Source organism: Lepisma saccharinum, chromosome 6 (assembly GCF_977018435.1).
Source record: "Lepisma saccharinum chromosome 6, izLepSacc3.1, whole genome shotgun sequence".
NCBI classification, from domain to species: domain Eukaryota; kingdom Metazoa; phylum Arthropoda; class Insecta; order Zygentoma; family Lepismatidae; genus Lepisma; species Lepisma saccharinum.
In genome coordinates, this window is record NC_139234.1 from 52738355 (window position 1) to 52759135 (window position 20781).

At 39.1% G+C, this 20781-nt stretch overlaps 1 protein-coding gene across 15 annotated transcripts in view; it reads right to left on the reverse strand.

The window, feature by feature from the left end:
• LOC145988748 (uncharacterized) overlaps positions 1 to 20781 on the reverse strand; it is a 288359-nt gene that overhangs the window by 177575 nt on the left and 90003 nt on the right. For 3 of the 15 annotated variants that reach the window (XM_083123891.1, XM_083123907.1, XM_083123905.1), the window contains exon 1: positions 3315 to 3684. The exons of 6 other annotated variants lie outside the window; for them this stretch is intronic. In XM_083123891.1, coding sequence (XP_082980017.1) covers positions 3315 to 3504 — 190 coding nt within the window. In that variant the 5' untranslated portion in view covers positions 3505 to 3684. Of the gene's footprint in view, positions 1 to 3314; positions 3688 to 20781 lie in introns of those variants that run through there. 6 more of the 15 variants (XM_083123898.1, XM_083123903.1, XR_014441780.1 and 3 more) reach the window with 5 other exon arrangements.

Below are 20781 nucleotides of genomic sequence, written 5' to 3' on the forward strand. Positions count from 1 at the left end.
TAATCGTTGATTGAGTGATTAATCTGGTTTTGGCTAATCGCGAAGATGCGGATGAATGATGTGAATAAATTGACGAAGGGACACTTAGAAAGAACACCCACGCCCTGGCTGGGATTCGGACCCGAGACCCTTGTCGTCGTAGCGCCCTGTACTAACCACTCCGTCACGGAGATGGACTAATTTTCTTTATATTCTTAGCAAACTGTAGTGAGTGGCAATGGGTCACACCCGCATTAGGTCTCGATAATCTGGAAGAAAACGTATTGAATTCTGCTTTCTGAAGAACGCTGCATCATATTCATTACCAAACAAAATTTGCAACCCTTTCTGACGCAAAGTCTGGAAACGAGCATGTTAAGTGCATGCTTCAAGTGACACAGAAGATAATAAGCATGTAAGAATGTTGCACTTTTCATGTTGGTACTGTAGGCTTGCATTGTGATTAAAAAAAAGCGTATTACGTCATACACAAACCCTTGTTGCATGGCCACAAACATGGAACGTTGAAAAGGGTGAAAGCTAGATAGCTAATTGGCACCTTCAGCGCTGTTAACGTTAACAGCCGAATTTACTGTTGGCCTCTTGTACACGTTCCAGCGGTATGCTATGTAAGACAACAGTTCAAGGCGAGTAGAACATCGTGCGTGACACATAATAGGCATTCACGAGTTGCTTCACGCTACACTCGGCTTATCGAGATGACATACATCCATTAAACCACAAACCACCATGGAAAACACATATAGCAAAATACTCGAGTTATAGCGACTTTGGAATGTTTTCTTTTCCACGGTACCTTGAGCAACAAAACCAATAGATTCACGTTTCTAGCTCCCCAATTGCAAGCACCTTGTCGAGATCGCAAATGCAAGAAATCCGGAAAAATACTGCTCGTTCGGTGGGCTCTGCCAACTAGAGTTCCTATGAGGCCAATAAAATTTATTTTCCTCCTCTTTCAATCAATAAAAGGACGCCAAATTTGGAGTAAGAACAATTTAAATTTAAAAAATATAGTTATATGATTCAGTGCAACACAAATTGTGGTTTTATTACTGATTAATTTAATAATACAGTGTTAAACAGCCGGACATAGCAAAAATATAGCACTAATGGATAATAAAAATGAAAAGGAAGTTGCCTTTGAGGATCACCACATCTAAGTCATAAAATTAGTACTTTTTTTAACAAATTGCAGCAATATGTTAAAAATAACTTCCATGTATTAAAACTGAAAACAGCTAGATGAAACTATACAATATTTCTGCTGGGAATATTTTACCTAGTTATACACACAAATTACCTGTCTTGTATTAATACACATTACTATTGAATATGGAAGACGCTGATATTTCCGCTCAACCCCCAAGCAATTAAAACGACGTGAACTGGAATAATCAAACCGTGTAAGCTTTTCCAAATATGAAGTATAAATAATGTCGCATGCCAATTAAAACAAGTTAGTGACGTATGCAAGTCCGCAAGAAACGTGTAATGAAGAGTATGCGGAAAATCTTGTTCCACAAGAAAACAAGCAGTCCAATCTACTTGACCGAATAGTACCGTATATTTGAGTACAAGTGGTTACGAGTGTACTTGATGTCAATTAACTGCACAGCACCAGAAAAAAAAAGTATCATATGGAGAAAATCCTGTCACGTAGAAGTACACTACTGGGTAGAATCGTGATGCATTCTCAACGCGCTCTTTTCCCTGTCCGGAACATACTTCCCGATGTTGGTGAACGGGTTGATCAACACGGAGAAGTGGGCGGTGTGTCCCGACGTTCAGGCTCTGGGTGATTCAGCCTTCCGTACAGTGTCGCCAAGTCGTCTTGAAGGGAGAGTGAAAAGTAAATAAAGGAAATCGATGAGTACTGTTCGCCGTACTAAGTATAATCTGTCCATGTTGAAGGACATTGAATTCTATGACTGCGGTAGATATCATACACAGAACACGGAAAATTATAAATGCGTTAGTACAGAGGCTAATAAAATAAAACGCACGGTTTCGAATCTGAAGTTTACTTGATCATTCCTGCTGAGGCACTGAATGAATAAGTTCATGCGACTTTGGGCATAAACTTGCTACGTCGTACACAAAACTATGATGCTCTTTGATCAACCTGCAAATCGTTATCACTAGTGGCAATGAACCCATTTGTGATTTTAAAAAAACGAAATAAAAAAAGTTTCTAAATTCAGGAGATTACGTCATATCTGCCACGTGATCAACAAGTTTGTGATACGCTTCAGTTCCTATCTCCCCGCCTACATACTCAATATGAAGGGTACGAGGTTATGAATGCGGGAGAAAACAAACGTGTTCCGGAAACAGCACCGGCAACGAACCAGCCCTGAGGGACTGAAAATGAAAATGAGTGGTAGGAATTGGATGCACTGCATCTCCACTTCACATATGCTTTCACGTGCAGGAAAGTTAAGTGATTTACTTTGAGGCAAACTCAGTAGAGCTGTAAAAGGTAAGAGTGGCACGTAAAGCATAGCAATGCTGAACATTTTATTCAATAAAACTGTATTTTTCAACGGACAAATATATAAAGCGAGAAAGAAGAGAGGCCAATAGCAATGTGAATATTTTATGTAATCAATAAGTCGCCAACTAAATCGTGCCTGTTGGCACCAATACATATTTATCGAGTCGAGTCTAATAGCGTCAAACCTGTTTATTTCGATTCTTGACTAAAACTATACGGGCAGCAGCTAAACAAAGTGAGAATATTTATAAGACGCAAAAACGAATGCATTTGAAATGCTGAATGTTTGAAGTGGTAATTGTTTATTCTGTTTTGTAGTGCCAAAAGGAGTTTTCACGAAAGTTCTTCCAACTAACTTCTGGTTTCTTTGGAGGAGTGCATTTCAATTAAATCAGGTGTTACCGATCGCATTATATTTCGTATTCGTACTGTGAGCATAAATATTACCAAGCAAATTTTTCCCTGCTATTTTCATTCACTTTGTTTTAAGCAATGTGAAGTTCAACAGTTGACATTTGCAGCAAAGTAATTCTATTCTTTACAAACACACAGAATGAACGAGAAAATAAAGGGACGGACAATTTGTTGTTTGGTAATATTTATGCATCCGACTGTACGCTTAAGAGTCCTCCCTCACTCGTGACGCAACACGTGACTAAAAAAACACGTGCTAGGTATGGGCTGTCAAATTGTACCGGTGTAAAAAACTTTGTGCTACGAACGTAACTAAACAAATTGTGTACAATATGAAAATTGCACGACAAAATTCACACACGTTGCCAAACATGCACGTAACAGAAACACGCTTCAGGATACTTACATAGCCAGACGTTGCCCTTCCCCGCGTTGGCCAGCACAGGACCTGATTCCCGGTGTAGCTGGAGGCTAAAATCCAAACTCGCCAAGTCTTGGCGTAGTTGAGCACTGTCCATGCCGAGAACTCTTTCGGGCAGGAGAAACAGGTGGTCAATCCCTTCCTGCGGTCCCTGGCGGCGAGCTGTGGACAACATGCTGAACACCACGACCACGCATGCTACCACGGGTTACCCACTCCACACACACACATGCCTAGACACACTGCACTCGTTACACACGCGACGCGGACGCGTTTGCGAACACCACGGCTCGTCTCATCACGCTGACTCACGAGTCGGGCTAGAGCACGGGAAGTGAGTATTCCGCTGCTTATTCCAAGCGCCAGCCAGAACTGAGCGCCCACTTCGGCGCGACTGTCGCCGAGCGTAGCCGAGTGCAGCCGAACGTTTCGAGACTCGAGTCGTCGTGGCACAGATTTTTCCGGCCGTGCTTCTCGAAGCAGGCGTAGTGCCATCTCGCAGTTGCACGTAACAGGTGAAAATTCTCGACTACGCTGACATCATTGATCCCCCACCGAACATTTCGTTAACGCCTCTTTAATGATCCACATTTTTAATGGCAAGGGATAAATAATTTTAGTTTACGTCAGCGGCACAAATATATTTTCTGGAGTGGCTGCACCAAGGCAAGAAAACCATCTATTTCCGTTATTCCACTTCTGTGGAACAGAAAAAATCATAATAAATAAAACTTATATCCTTTCAAATCACGATTTAAGCTTTGTAAGCTACCAATTACCCTTTGGATTACTCTTGGTAAAACTTTACTTCTAATTCCCTTTATTCCCCTGGGACTAACCGTGATTGTAGCCATGTGGAACTGCTTAAATGATTATGGGTTCGTCAGCACTGAAGCAACTTGCATCTACCACTATCAGTGAATTTACAGTATTGTAGTACAGCATAGACTATAGCAATATTTTGGAGTTTTCTGGCTCTCGAGATGGGATCCCGCTACTTCTTGTCAGGTAGCTTCACAATCCTAACGAAACGGGATTACAAATGACGTGCCAGAGGAAAATACCAAGTAAGTCGAAGCTCGTCAAACTTCAGAAAAATGAAAGTTAATCGCAAAACGTTACTGAACATGTAAATAAAAAGGTACAAAACACACAAGCTTTGATGAATTGAAGTGCCAAATGTATGAAACGAAAGAAAACATGTTGTAAAATCCAGTACAGCATCCACATGGCAGGAAATGACACCACTACTTCGATTGCGACAGAAAATTGACTTGCCTGGATTATTCCCCTGGCCCTTGAAATGTGGGAAAATCCATTGATTGCAAGTTCAATCCCTGAATTTTCCATGTATTTGAATACTTTTGTGGAAGTCCCAGATTCCCCATCATAGGTGGAGTTCCTTGACTTCCAGGACAGTGGGAAACCTTGGGCGATTCCCACTGTGGGTCCAGCGCCAGACATTCCTTTCCTGCACAAATGCAGTTTCTAGGACGAATACGAGAAAATTGAGTTAAGCAGAAGTAATTTATGACTCCTTACGAAATATCTGGGGATGTCATAACTTAACATGAATAATGAACAAGCAAGGAAACTCAAGTGACGTCACTAAATTAATATTCAGATTCATATGACAGAAAATCACTAAGTAAGATGTGGATGGAAAAGTTCCCAGCGCTGGGTGTAGATTTACATGCTACTAAATTGATTGAAACGAAAATTTTGAGTGCGTCATTACTTAGGCTATCTGCCCCCTTAACATTATTCAGAATCAAGCCTCTTACTGTAACTAAAACCGTAAGAAAAAATGGTTCGATACCCGGTGGAGGCACATAGTGATTCGGATCCCACGTTAAACTGTAGGTCCAGTCCCGATTAGCCTTTCTGTACATACAGTGGACTTAAAAAACTTCAACAAAGATAATCGACACGACTGAAATCTCCTTACACAGGTTAAAAACTGAGTCTATAAAGAGACATATAAGGACAAAACGTAACCCTACAGAGAATCATACTAGCTGTAAGACCAGACGCAAGAGCCCCGTTGGCCTGCAGAGATGTAGTTTACTGGGGGTGGAAGGCGAAGGGCCTTTCCACTGTCTCTGCGGAAGTCTTTTCTTTTCTTAGCGTGTATCTAACTAACTCTGTAGCACTCTTAAACCAGAAGGTTTATGGCTGCAGCAACACAAGAAGTCTTCGATCTGTCCCTATCCTGGGCAAGATCAATCCAATCTTTTCCATCCTTACCGATTTCCTTTAGGTCAATCTCAATGTTATCCCTCCATCTTCGTCTTGACCTTCCTACAGGTCTCTTAACATCAGGTTTCCCAACAAGAATCTTGTAAACTCCTCTTTCCTCTCCCATCCGTGCCACATGGCCAGTCCATCTAAGTCTTCTTGATTTAATTATTCTAACATCATCTCGACATGAATACATATTATGCAGTTCTAAATTATGTAACCTTCTCCACTCACCTGTCTCCTCATTCCTTTTAGGTCCAAATATTTTTCTGAGGAGTTTATTTTCAAATACTCTTAACTTATGTTCCTCTTTTAATGTAATGGACCAAGTTTCACATCCATACAATACTACAGGCTGGGTATGTCCTGTACAGGCCACCTTATAACCTGCACTTGTAATCTTTATCAAGTGGCTTTTTACATCCCCTTTCTAACTCTCAGGAAAGGATTTTAGATAAGGGGATTTTCCCCCGTATACATTGAAGGGTGCAATGTTCCGACGGACATTCTCATACATCCCTTACACCCATTCCGCTGCCACCAATCGTTTTCTGCAATAAAAATCTGCAACAGTAAAAAATCAATGCAAATCTTTGCCTGAGCAAGCCTTCATCCCTTCCAAATGGTACGTCCCAGAAGGCACTTACGAAACACTATGCATTCCCATCAGCACATATAAAGGAAGATGATCAGTCCAAGAGAAATCTCCTAAGTAGGCTAATAGCAAGATGCATATTCTTCACCTCTCAGCATCTGCGCTCCCCTTTCAGATGAGCGTGGGATTAAAAGTGCTCGACGGACGAGGAGTTCCCAGCGGTAGCTGAGATTTCAATGAGTCATCAATTAATACCGAAGAGTATGTTTCATAACGGACCACTGTAATTACATTCGAAATGTTAAATGGCAACAATGGGAAATTAATCATACCCGCGTTGATTTACAACACATCGTTAATTTAAATGCTTGCGCAGAAGTGTAAAACGTGGAAGGAAGAATAATGTAATCGAAACCATGCTCGCATCAACTTACGCACCAAGTTTAATTGGTCGCATGACACTGATCCCAAACCGTTGTTTCTCCAGCAAGAATCGAACTCAAGACTCCTTGACTGAATAACGCAGACGCCCGCCCGTGCCTTATTCCTTTCCTTGATTATGTTTCAAAAATATTCACAAGGACAAAGTTAATACCCAGTGTAAGATTCATGTCTGTATCGCTTCTTGTGCACTCCTGTTCACATAAATTGGCACACTTTACAGAGTTGAACAGTGCCACTAAGTCTCGGTTGCGTGACTTTATGGACACCCTGCATGTGGTTTACATCCACACTACCTTGTCAAATGTTGATACAGCATACAAAAACTCTAACCGCTTAAATATTTCATCACAATACGTTACATTTTTCAGCACTCCGAGAGATTTGTCACATAACCCAGTATTCTTGTTTTAATATCTTTGTCTTACATAAGTTTCAGTGTGATTTCTGGCATGATCTCAGAATTTCAGTAAAAGCTGTCTGAAAGACTGAAACTACTGCTTTCAGAGAAGTTTTAGAACTCATGCGCTTAAAACAAAAAATCGCAACGATTATCTCTTGAAGGTTCTAAATGTTTATGCATATCGTTACAAATCAATATGCTGTAGATGTACAACATATTTACTACAATGTCATTTGATGTCGTTAAACATTCACTAAATTGCAAAAATATACGAATGTTATCAAGGTGAAAACTTTTGGGAGAGGTTAACACGGACATACGACCTTTAAATTCAGCAAAAAAACACACCCAAATAATGTAGATAAGATAATACGTTTCCTACATAAATATATGTCGTATAGAAACTAGCACAGCTGCTAGTTTGACATATGTATTGCATATGTCAAGAAAATGATTTTACGAATAGGCCTGCTTCGCTACGTAATTTTGAATCCTTTTCTCGTTAATATAAATTTAAAAAATTCCAAAAGAGGAAAACTCGTGAATTTAAAAATGAGAATAAAGCGTAAATTCGAAAAATAACCCTGCAGAAATGGCAATATTTCTGGAATCTGTAACAACAATCAATATTTAAAAGTGTCAACACTACGGCATCATTTGTTAACATCTGTATCGTTTGACAACTTCTGTTACTGCTTTAATAGAGAGAAACGCGTTTAGCTTTGTATATTTCCAGATGAGTTCAATATCTTTATGTACGATTACATTTGTAGAAATACTGGATATTTAGTAAAAATTGTTTACAAATGTTTTAATAAGTCTTTTCATTAGGATAACGCAAAATAGATCGAAACGCATTAGCATTTAGTATGCAATGTGAATGTTACATGATATAAAAATTAACTTTAATTTGTAAGACTTTTAGCCAAGCGAATACTTTTAAACAAAATTATTCTTTCTTTTTCTTTAACGTTTGCAATCGCAATCGCCAAACGACTTTAATTCTTTTATGCGGGTGCTCAAAAGCAACTACAGTCAGAAGATTCCATTGAAACGGGAACATTAAAACATCATAACATTGTTAAAAAAATGGGGGTATTATAAATGCAGTGACTACATGAATATACAACTTAGATAAATTAATAAATTACAAACAACTGCTCTATATATGCCCTACAGCTATCACTCAGTCGCATATGTTTTACATTTTACATATCATCATAGAAAAATGTTTGCAACATTAAAACAAAACCCAACAAAAACACCATTCTGTGCATAAAGCTATAGTTTCATTAAATGAATTTAAAGTTTCCAGAATTTGGCCCGTTATTCTATGAAAACTCCCAATTTTGCTCCCTAGTGTAAAAGGACCAAAATATAACAAATGATATGCTGCCATATCCAAATGAAGTGCTGAACAGTATGCACTACGCAAATACCATAAAAGTAATGCAGAATAAAATTTCATACAGCATAATCGTAAACCTCTGCAGCAGCCAAATCAAATCCAATCCTGGTTGGTTCTGCTCACAGACCTTGAATCCAGCTGCAGCCTCCCCCAACCCATAATGATGCTATTAAGTCTGACTCAAAACATGAGCGTGGATTTGCGCTACTGATTTCCTCCCTAATTGGAGGAAAATCCTCTAATATTACAAAATGCCAGCTCGATGCCGTAGCCTTGATTCTGTATGCGGTTTTACCACTAATAAGTAAGTAATAACAATTCGGAGGGTGTTCATGACGGTACACCTATCAGCAATTGCTTCTCTCTAAGCTAAGAACTCATGATCTCCACTTTGCTTTGAGTGGAAGTTTGCACCTTCCATACATGTTCTTTTCCTATTTTCGATATTTAACGTCGCTTTACTCGACATTAGGATATTCGCGACGATGAGGATGAGTAATAAAGGGACACTCACAAAGAACAACCATGCCGGGATTCGAACCCAGTCCAATACATTATCTTCTTTACTATCAATTACTTATGGACGAAGTTAAGTCCACTTTATGCATAGACAGACTAATCGGGACTGGGTCTACAGTTTAAAGTGGGATCTAAAGCACTATGTGCCCCTACTGGATATCGAACCCGTGACCCCTTGATTACAAGGCGACAACGTTACCACTGTGCGATGGAATTCGGATTAGATGTATAAGTAGGTCTTCAGACTCTTGGAGAAAATACCAACCATTGAACTACCGAAATAGGTATCGAATATTCTTCAAGGTGTAGAAGAAGTATCACTTCATTACAATAGTGAAATAACTACAACAGAGTTACCTTGGAACGTTTATGCTTAGAAAATAATTTGGTACCGCTAATTTTTAACGTTCCACATATAATATGGATTTGCAAGATACGAAAACGATCGCTACAACATACAAGAGAAAAACAGTGGAACGAATCTGTCTCAAAAAATGAAATACGGGAAGTAAATTCCGAGATGGATGAATGAAGATTGGAGGACGGTGAAGAATCCTTTACAGACAGGAAATTAGAATTGAACATAGAGATAACTGAAGACAGATTGTAGAAGTGGTTAAAAACTCGCAAAGGACTCTAGTAACACACACAGAGACAGAATATTTTCACCAACGGAATCCAAAGAACGGGATAACTTGCTTTATTTATGTACTCTTGATTCATATCATGCATATATTGCAACTTAAATTATCGAGTGTTGGTGAAGTCAATGACTGTGTTGTAATGTTGAAGTATCTGCTCTGAATCAAATAAACATGAAATTTGTAGGAAGCAATCTGCAAATATCAAGCAGTTGTATTTTAAGCCAGTACGAAGATATCACGAATAATACAATAATCATTCACTACATAATCTTAAGTGAACTGTAACTTGCATGCACTATTTGTTTGTTTGGTGGCATTTGGAACGCTTGCATATAAATATAAACGTTCCAGCAAACAAAACAATAGAATTACACCCTTAAGTAACGCAACTAGAACCTTCCGGATCGCTTTGGGAAATCATTGAATACAAATCTGAACTTTCTACAGCAAATTTACACACAGTTTGAATAATTAGTATGTGATGAAAAAAAAAACGACTGCTTAGAGCATGCATGCAACACGAGGCTCAAACCTATATGTAGGTTCGCATTTTATAATATTCTTCCTGCCGGTCACACACATACGCAGTTTAGTACGCAGCAGTGCTTTCAGTTTTTAGAACGCCCCGCGCTAACTTAAAGACCGTGCTGGGTATTGGAAATTCAAATTGCACTGTAAGGTGTTCTTTATTCAAGTGTTTAAAAAAATTAAATTAATGGTTCTGTGGTTGTTGATGCAAATTTAACCCATACGCTTAAATTGTTTTAATCCGTGGGACAAAAACAAATATTAACTATTAACATATATTCTTTCAGCACGAAACTCAAATGTAATTGGTACTGCTTTTCTGAAAACCATATCTGCTGCCATTTTTTAAAAACATTTTATATATATAGAACTGCAAATTATAAATTTCAGAAATAAGATTAAAATTTCTTTGCAAATATGTAAAACTAGTAGGCGCTGAAATTAACTTGTACTTTAAAAAATAATGCTCAAAATATCTTTATTTATATATGTCTTCTGATGTGCGCAGCCCAGAGTTCCTTGATTCATATCGCGGATGGGACGTGTGTTACTTTTTGGGCTTAATTATATCAATTCATCACATATGATTATTCATGTCACGATATACCTACTGTATAGGAGAAACGAACCCACAAAAAAGGTTAAATTAAGTGACAAGAACTTGCATACAAAAAAAACAAGTGTATCATGTGAAATACTATTTTAGAACAAAATCTGCTGACAAATGTTACAACGGAAATTTAAATGTATAAAAATGAACATTACGAATGGATTCAAACAAATAGGTAGTACTCAAGCAAGAACGGGGAAAAAAGGCACTCATTTGCTGCATTAACTAATTTTAAAATATTTCAAATGTTTGACTATAAGTACTATATCAGAAAAGTCACATTTCACTGTTTCCTTTTAAAAGCACGAATTGCATGACGGGGAAAAAAGATGCAAATAATGAATTCACATAAATCATGTTTAATTCATTAATTACTGTAGACTTGTCAATTTTATGGTACTGGCAAATTGGATCATTAACAGAGCAGCAATTAGTGGTTGTTGAAATCAACCGAAGGACAAATATTATGGCAGAAATGCAGCAATTTCTTCCTGCTTAGCGCAATAAAAGGAGAAAAATTTATATCGCTTCTGGTCTACTCTTGCTATGAGGAAACAGACCATAAAGCCATTTTATTTTGCACAGATTCAATGTCGGACAGATGTCAGAACGTTTTAGAAAACTGGAAGCGGCCGAAAGGAGGTAGCGTGCACTTCACGGTGCATTCCCATGCGGCATGAAGGACGGGATGGATAAGGCAATAAAGTTTGCTACAGACAGTTTACACAAATAGATCTACCACTTTGGAAGGAGTCACGCCATACGGATCTTGCAATTAAGTGGTTACAATTTTAGAAGAAATACCACGACGCGGTTCACGAAAGAAACACGTAAACTAAAGTAAAACTGGAGTGACACTAACACACAAACCGTGATTCGTAGCCCACAATCTATGAAAGTTTACAAATACCAAATGTGCCCTTTAAGCTTCTCACCCTCGTTCTTGCTGGGAATTTATTGGGTTAATTTTGCTTTGCTTTTCTGCCACTTTTGGCTAATCGCGAAGATGAGGACGAGTGGTGATGACATAAAATTGATGGAATAACCTCGCAAAGAAAATCCAACCCCTACAGGAATTGGAACTCAGAAAGAACCCCAGGCATCGTAGCGGGCTGTGGTAACCACTCCGCCACGGAGGTCTGCTTTGTTGGGAATTCTCCTTGACTTTTCTAATTATCGTTTCACTACACATGAAAAAGGGTAACTTTTTTCCTTCCAAATAATCAAAATAACAAATACAAAAATCTTGACTTTCTAATTACCTTTTTTCGCTTTTCTTACCCTTTATTTATTCGACCCCTACTTAGGTAAAGTCGGAAATTAGCAGTTAAGAAAATAAATATTTAGTTGTTGAAAACCCATACAAAAAGGCTAGTTAAGATGAAAACTGAAGATATTTAACAAGAGAATTAGACTTGCTGTATCTATTAATGCATCCTGGACTGCATTTAGCAGACTAGCGAGGCTCTGGCGCCTGGGCTCACCGCCAGTATAATTTTATGTGGGGCTCGTGATGGTCGTCCATATATGTATATTTGTGATTGCCCCTTCATCCATCTTATCTTACCACCAATCAACCTCATCTTCGCGATTAGCCAAAAGGGGCAGAGAAGAAGTAAAATAAAGTAAATCAATCAGTCAATCATTGTGATAACAAAAATTCTTGATCACAAGTATAATTTCTTGACTTTTTTATTGACTTCTTGACCTACTTGCTCGTTTCTTTAACTTTCTCTTGACTGGTAGACACCCTGTTTACCATAGCAAAAATTAGTTTTTAATAATCTTGGGGACGAAGACGAATGATTATTAGCTGATAAAGCAACACGAGGAACAGTCATGCTCGCCTCGGGACTCGAACACGGAACCTTCAGTGGTGAAATCGTGATAAGATGGACAGTTTGTTTTACTTCGCTTTGATGCCACTTTAGGCAAATTGCAAAGATGAGGATGAGTGATATGAAATTGATGAAGAGGCACTCGCAAAGAACACCCATTCCAGGATTCAAACCCGAGACCCTGGTGTCGTAGTGCTAACCACTCCGGTACGGAGGTCGGCACAGGCACCGAGTCAGTTTTTAAGTTTAGACAAGCTACTCGTGGCTGGATTTATTGTTCAAAGTAAGATCAGGAACACCAAACTGTGCCCTCACTGGTAATCGAAACCAGGGCACTTGACTTGGAGCTGACATCGAGTCACGTAGCCCCGTAGCAGCATGCAAGTTTTAAAATACTATTGTAAAGACAATTTATCCTTACACGTGTAAGTACAGAGCTAAAAGAACGTCTTAAAGCTGTGTACCCACATTGCGATCACTAATAGAGCAATTTGTTTGTTCTTCATTGGTTTTTGAGGGCAATTCGGAAAATTACATGTGTCACGCGACACAACAGACGAAAGACGTCTTCCCCTTCGCAGGATGGAAAGAGGTCAGCAGTGGCAACGCAAAAGCACCGGAAAAATTCTAACCGTTATTCAGAAAAGAATTTCAGGGCCAGAGTAAAGTGGTGAACGGACTAGGAAAGGAACTGAGACAATACCCTGTATCAACTATCTCTGGAGCAAGACCGCGCATAGCGCCAGAGAAAGGGAGAGTCGAGTGGGCAGAGGCTGCTGCGAAGGCTGGTAACTGCAGTCACTTCCCCCTCACCACGGAATCTCGTTCCCCCTCACGTGTTCATTGGTGGAGCCGTCTCGCGTCACTACTTGCGCAATGGCTTGTATTCGTTCGCCTGCTCCAGAGATAAATGGGACAGAAGATTAAAATCGAGACGAGACCAAGACTTTGGAGTTCTCGTGTCTCATCTGGTCCCAGACATAGGGGGTCAAGTTTTTCCAACTAAATTAAAATTCTCTAATTAACACATACTAATGGAGTGATCAACCCTGGATTTGGAAGGTTGGGCTACAGCCAGAGTCTGTATGCAAAGGTACCTCAACTAGGGCGTGTTTTAAAAAAAGACACACATATATATATTGGATTGATTGATTTGTTGTTTTAAGTCCACTTTATGCACAGTAAGGCTAATCGGGACTGGACCTACAGTTTAAAGTGGGATCCGAACCACTATGTGCCTCCATCGGGAATCGAACCCGGGACCCCTTGATTACAAGGCGACGACGCAACCACTGAGCCATCGGAGAGGCCATATATATATATATATATATATATATATATATATATATATATATACACACATATGGTATGTGGTACACATATGTTTTTAAATAAATACAAGTAAGCATCTGACATTACTACTCGGCCTAAAAGTTACAACTGAAATTGCGGCTCACAACGTTGTTCGCTCCAAATCTGAAAGGTGGGTGTTAGATTGTGTTGTGCAAAAACTCATGGTTTTCGATAGTTTTACTAAATTGTCTTGTATGTAGACAGGTTAATTTACGCAAAACAACCAGGGTGGCTACAAACATGCAGAAATGAAATTCCCTGACTTTTCCAGGTTTTCCAGGACAAAATTTACATTTTTCCCTGACAATTACAAACTAAACTAAATCGATGTTTTTGCAAATAGAAATAATAAACTCACACAGATCCACGTATGGTTTTTTAAGTACCAATATTATCTTCTATGAAATTGACTTAATTTCTCTATTCTCTATGATTTAAATTCAAACTATAAAATAGTGAATTTGGAAAATTATTACAATTCACAAGCTAGGGAAGGATTACGGAATTTTGTCATACGCAGTAAGTTTAAAATAAAATACTTGATTATTTTTAAAGTTACGACTAAATGAGATAAGAGTGAAGAGTGAATGATTAAGAAATACAATTTGTAATTTATCAGTATGTTTATACATTCTCGGTATTATATGTTGATATTTCCACTGAGATTTGGAACCCTCTGCTTGCCAAAAACTTGAGTGCGGACTCATTTCTCAATGCATAAAGCTCTTCTGTGTAAAGCAAACAACTTAACTCTTGCATATAAGTAAAACAATTGAATCGAACAAAATAAAGTGTCATATTTCCTTACATTATCAATGGGATTTCTGCTTCAGTATCAGTATATCCAAGTGAAGTACTGTGAAACTGACAACATGCAGTTATACCATTAATGCTGACAAAAAGGATACGTAGATATTAGAAATTAAACGCAAGGAATTTATAGAATTGCATTGTATAGGTACCTGATTTAGCTAACGACACATTAAAACAGGAACACTCTAATAATAAAAGCTTCCGAAAGTTCATATACGAGGGACATCCTGAAAAAAAGCTCCAATGGTGCCTATACGCAGCAATAGTGGTCGGAGAGCGACACACACACATGCAGGCAGGAAGGAGTGCCATGTAGCTGTAATCTGGTACAGTTGCAATGCAGCCGTTTTAGGACAGTTCTAGATTAAAGATTGTAGCATTCATACAGTCTCCCACCGACTGTGATGTAGCCTACCTCAGAATTTGGCACAGGGCCACCAGCAAGTGTGTGAGAGATGTGCAGACCGGACGTTGTGAGTGATAGTATGGTCAGACGATGGCGCAGACAATTCACGGAAGGCTAATCGAATGTGCACAACCCCATACAGCTGAGTACACACGGGAGCTTTGAATCACTTCAGGTGAGAGATCTTGGAACACTCCCTGTACAGCCCTGGCCTTGAATGTACCGACTATCATCTCTTTGTTTAACTGAAGAGGTTTCTGGCAGGGCAAGGATTTGACAGATACACTGCGGTAGAGATAGTTCCAGTCTTTGCTGTCAGACACATATGCCACGGGCATACAAAATTTAGTGCCATGGTACGACAAATGCTAGAACAACGGTGGTGATTATACCAAAAATTAGGTTAGGACTCACTGTTACTAATGCAATAAATTACAACTGATATTCTTGTTTTATTTATGCTTAATCGGTAGGGACCTTGATATTTTGTTATTTTTTTTCATATTGGTGTATTTTCTTATTTTTTAACTATACGGTGTTATTTTTCCGAAAATTCACATTTTCATTTTAGCGCATTTTCTGGCAAATATCTGAAATTATACCTTCATGGTGTTTTTAAACTACTGTTTCAAATTGTAAGTCACATTACATATGCCTCTTTATGAGAGTTTGATATCTTGAAAGTTATTTTGGGAAAGTTATTTTCCATATCCCTTTTTTAATTTTAAGGTAAGAATTTTAGGTAATTGAATTTTCCCCGTATATACTCAAGGGTCCATAATGACCATAAGTGGCGACGCACCCAAAAAATTAAAATCAATCAATCTCACGTGACAGATACCAATATATTATGGCACCAAAAATTGGCATTATCTTTTTTTGACTTGTTAGTGTTACGTTTCCCAAAATTCGCGTTTCTTTTAGAACATTTATCTGCCAAATATACCGAAACGTAATACTCCATTGTGCTTTTAAACTATTATTTTAAACTGTAGGTCACATGGTCTACGTATTTTCTTGACAGTTTGATATGTTGGAACAGATTTTTGAGGAAGTAAAAGTAAAGTGCTCCCTTACACTTTTCCATGAAGGTGTATAGTAGGGGTGTGGAGTTAGGGTTCCACACTTTCTTGATCACGGCTGAAGGTAGGGGTGATGTGATCAGCACCACGCTCCTGGCAACCTTTATCCCTCAAAGTTTCCTCAAGGTACCAGCTTCTTATGATGCTTGGTGGGTGCCGGAGCAGTTTGAATAGGTGGAAAACATCCCGGTTCTCCCCCGCAGGGGATCGACCGCGGGTCTCTCGCATAGTAGTCAGACGCCCTAACGACTGAGCTCCATTATTACTCGCTAGACAAATGCCGATGGTGCGCACTTAGCTTGGTAATTCAAAACATATCTCATGCGACAAATACGAAGCTGTGGCTCCCGTGTGACGGTAGATATGCACTCGATCTCCTGTTAGAACCCTGCCACTTTGCTCTGTGATGCAAATGGTTTTGATAGAAGTTGAAAAAATCGTGGGAAATACATGATTTAATGTGGCTGTCAGAATATTTCCATGTACGTATAACTCTATAGTTTACTCTTGAGTAAAATGTTGGAAAACTTGCATGTTCTATGTACACAAACATGGCCTAGAAAAGCCAAGAATGTTGGATTTCATGGAATTTTTCGATGTTTTAGGACATTTCTTTTAAAAAATCGTTAAAAACGCCAACAATTCGCATTTTATGCTAAATTCGCATTATTTCGATATTTCGAACGGGTGAAAAATGTGTCCAGACATGACTGTACATTCCTAAACACAACTTCAAGCAATTACAATTTTTCACGGTTTTGGTGTTTGCGAAAAATTAATGTCCCTACTAATTGGAAATTACTTTCTGGCCAACCCTCGTATAAATCAGTAGATGGAAAGTGAAAATTTAGCAGGGCTGGCAGAGAAAAGTCAATTCTTCAAGAAAGTGATTTGCTTTTATGATTGAATGATTCGAGTAAATATGATATTAAAATATTTACGTATTTATTATTAGTATTTTAATTCATAATATTGGACATTAACCTTACTCAGTGAGAGATTAATGACCATCTCTCATGAGTTTAAACAGACAGGATAGAGAGTGGCGTTAATTTCATTGCATTACTAGTGTTGCATTAAATTTGAGGTTGGGAGCATGCACTTGCCAATTTTTATAACGTTCACCAATGCAGATTTATGTTTCACTTTTTCGTGATAGTATTCAATATATATCCCATTTGGTTGGATTCTTCTTGATATCTAAGAATAGTGCAATGTCATTGTAAACGTATGTTAACTTATGCGAAACCAGTAATACGTCAGGATGATGAAAGAAAACCTTCCTAAGCACTGCTACATTAAATAAGATGAAGTTATAACGGTCAAATATTGAGTAACAGGTAATTAATCTAATTGCCCGTTATTAAGAATTAATTACGAATGGTAATATTAAAATCCGTCGCGAATACAGGTGTCTAGCGACTGTCTTAGCCAACACTAACTTGCTCAACCACCGTTTTTCGCCCGAATTCGGATTTACATGCATTCTTATGGGGAATAGCAGGAAAAGAGGAACTTCTAAACCAATGGACCGAATTGGATGAGATTTTAACCAGCGGAAGACCACATCATGAAAGTAATGATTCCAAGATTTGAGCCTAATCAGAACAGAAATACGGGAGTTATGAATTATTAAAGATTCATCTCTGGATTCAATGGGAGACGGTATCCTGGTGAGTTGGCCCTTACTGAACGTGTCGAATACAATAGCAGAGGATTTAACCTAATCTCTGCACGAGGGGCTGCTGCCAGAGGTTAAGGACCGGAGTGAGCGTTGACCAGGATAGGAGGACAACGGTCAAAGCACCAGAAACAATAAATTGACACCTGAACACGGAGACTAGAGCGTCACCTCGTTCAAATCTGGAATAAAAGGGATGATTCGGAATAGCGAGAAAACAGTTTGCCTAGAATCGCCACCGGAGTGTGAACTACGTGCGACCTAGCTGCGAGTCGCAATCAGACCCGAGGTCTGGATTTGTTTTTTCCTCGAGTGAGTGTTTTAGAGCCATGGAGTAGAGCAGAGTAGACCCAGCGGGGTCGTTTCCCCCTCGCCGTCAACGCATTCGTGCACATACGTGTGGTATGTGAGAATAACGCCAGACACGTCCACCTGTGTCAATCGTCCGAAACAACATCCTAAGTTAGCAGACGTTAATAACATTCAATAGCCATGAGAGTCCATGTGAAACCGAGAAGGACTGACCTATTACTGCGCTAGTTGTCGTATGGAGTCGACAGTGTGCGTGTACCGTCATGGACGTCCCTGTGAAGTGAACGAGTGAAGCCAGGATCCGACGATGCCATACGGAACTGCCGGGAGATCCATTTTCGCCAACCATGATAACCGCAAAGTACAACAATGGAGTGCAGACGTCTTCCAAAACTGTGGGACCACTTTCACCCTACCCAGGTCAGAGGGAATGCCGCGAAGGTAAGATCCAACCATGTGCATCTGTGAGAGAGATGACGCCAATCTACCACGAATCTGCGTAAAACAAATCATTGCATAACTTAAATCAGTGCTAGGGCATAACTAGACATCGGTATTCCGGCGGACAATCAATGTTACAGATCAGAGTTTATGTTAACAGCAAACAATAGTTCATTAAAATATATTTATACCTTCAGAAAAGATAAAAGGTGTTCGCACAAGGAACAATTATTCACTTTATACTTAAAATCCTAAACGGTAAATTGTAAACGGCAATGTAGCCAAGAAATAGCATGAGTATAGTCAAAGTATTAATTAATCTGACCTTTGTAATTGTCATATTGTCACAATATGCCATGGAATGAGTGTATGAATGAGAGGTCGAGTGAAAGAGGGCAAGATGTACTGTGTATTTATCTGTGCTTTAATATATGTGTATATTCAGAACCACCGTAGTATTATGTAACGTCATTTCAGGTACTTAAAATCAAATCCTCCTAGGTTTATTCTCGGTAACTCCGACTGTAGGCACTTATCCTGACCGTATTATAATTCATGTAATGTTTAATCCACGTGACAGGTGTCACGGGGAGCGATTCTGCGTTGTTGTGTTGCTCAGTTCAGTTGAGTTGAGTTCAGTTGTAACAAAGTGAGCCAGAAGAGTAATAAAATTCCAGCAGCATATTTGCAGGCTAAAGCTCTTCTTGTTTATGCATTCGATTTTTGTTGGATGTTGCAGTCCATGCAATTGCTGTCACATGTTGTAGTGAGATACTTTGTCGGGTGGCGATATTTGACAAAAATTCTATGTATCAATGGAACCTATTTGCTTCCATGTTCCTTCAGTTTGCCCAACAAAATGCCTTACTACGACGTCCGACAACTATCGGACGCCGCCACCTGCTCTTATCTTATTGACAAGTCCCCTTACTACTCCTATACGGACAAGAAAAAATGATAATTCAATGCATTTTCCACGTAACATTTAGAGGCTTAACCTTTACTCCCCCGATGATACCATATGGTATCATCAGAGTAAGGTCGTACTCGCCCAATGATACCATATGGTATCATGGTGCTGATTACGAAATGAATGTGCATTTTGGACCTTCATACTCTTATGTTTGGGTGAAAACTCTGACACAGGTCTGCAGCAGGCCTGGGAAATTCATATTGATGACCAACCTCCCCCCTCTCCGCCACATATCCATGCCACGTTTCCGAACAGAGTTTCACATTTTGGCTCATTATTCAACTTTTATGGTACCCAGGAACATGAAACATGTTTCAATCTCTTTGGAAACGTCCATTCTTTGAGGAGAATACTAAGGTTTGTGCCTTCTCAGCAAAATAGCGGGAGAAGAGGGGACAAACTCCAGATTTTTATAGTTTCTTTCATTGAAATTCGGTGGTCACACCCCCAGAGCCCCCTTCCTCGGTTCGGCGTTCTGAATTGTACACGGTTGCATGATCTGATTTTCTAGCTGAAAAACAAAACTTATCCGAAGTAGATTGCTCCCATAGTGCCCGAGTTATAACAATTTTCTGAGCAATATGCAAATTACCTATTTTTTGTAAAAAACAGAGTTTCACATTTTGGTTTATTATTCAACTTGTATGGCACCCAAAAACATGCAACATGTTTCATTCTCTTTGGAAACGTCCATTATTTGAAGATAATACTAAGGTTTGCGCCTTCTCCCCAAAATAGCGGGAGAAGACGGGGCAAACTCCAGATCTTTTTTTCATTCATTGAAATTCGGGGGTCGCGTCCCCAAGCCCCTCTTCCTGGGTTCGGCATTCTGAATTGTGCACGGTTGAATTCTCTGATGTTTTAGCTGAAAAACAAAACTTACCCGCAGTAGATTGCTCCCATAGTGTCCGAGTTATAAAAAAATTTCCTCCAAAAATGCAAATTACCTATTTTTCGTAAAAAAAATCACATTTTGGGTTATTATTCAACTTGTATAGCACCCAAGAACATGAAACATGTTTCATTCTCTTGATAAATGTCCATTCTTTGAAAAGAATACTAAATTCCGCGCCTTCTCCCCAAAATAGCGGGAGGAGAGGGGGCAAACTCCAGATTTCATTCCATTGAAATTCGAGGGACGTGCCCCCCCCCCCCCCCCCAAGC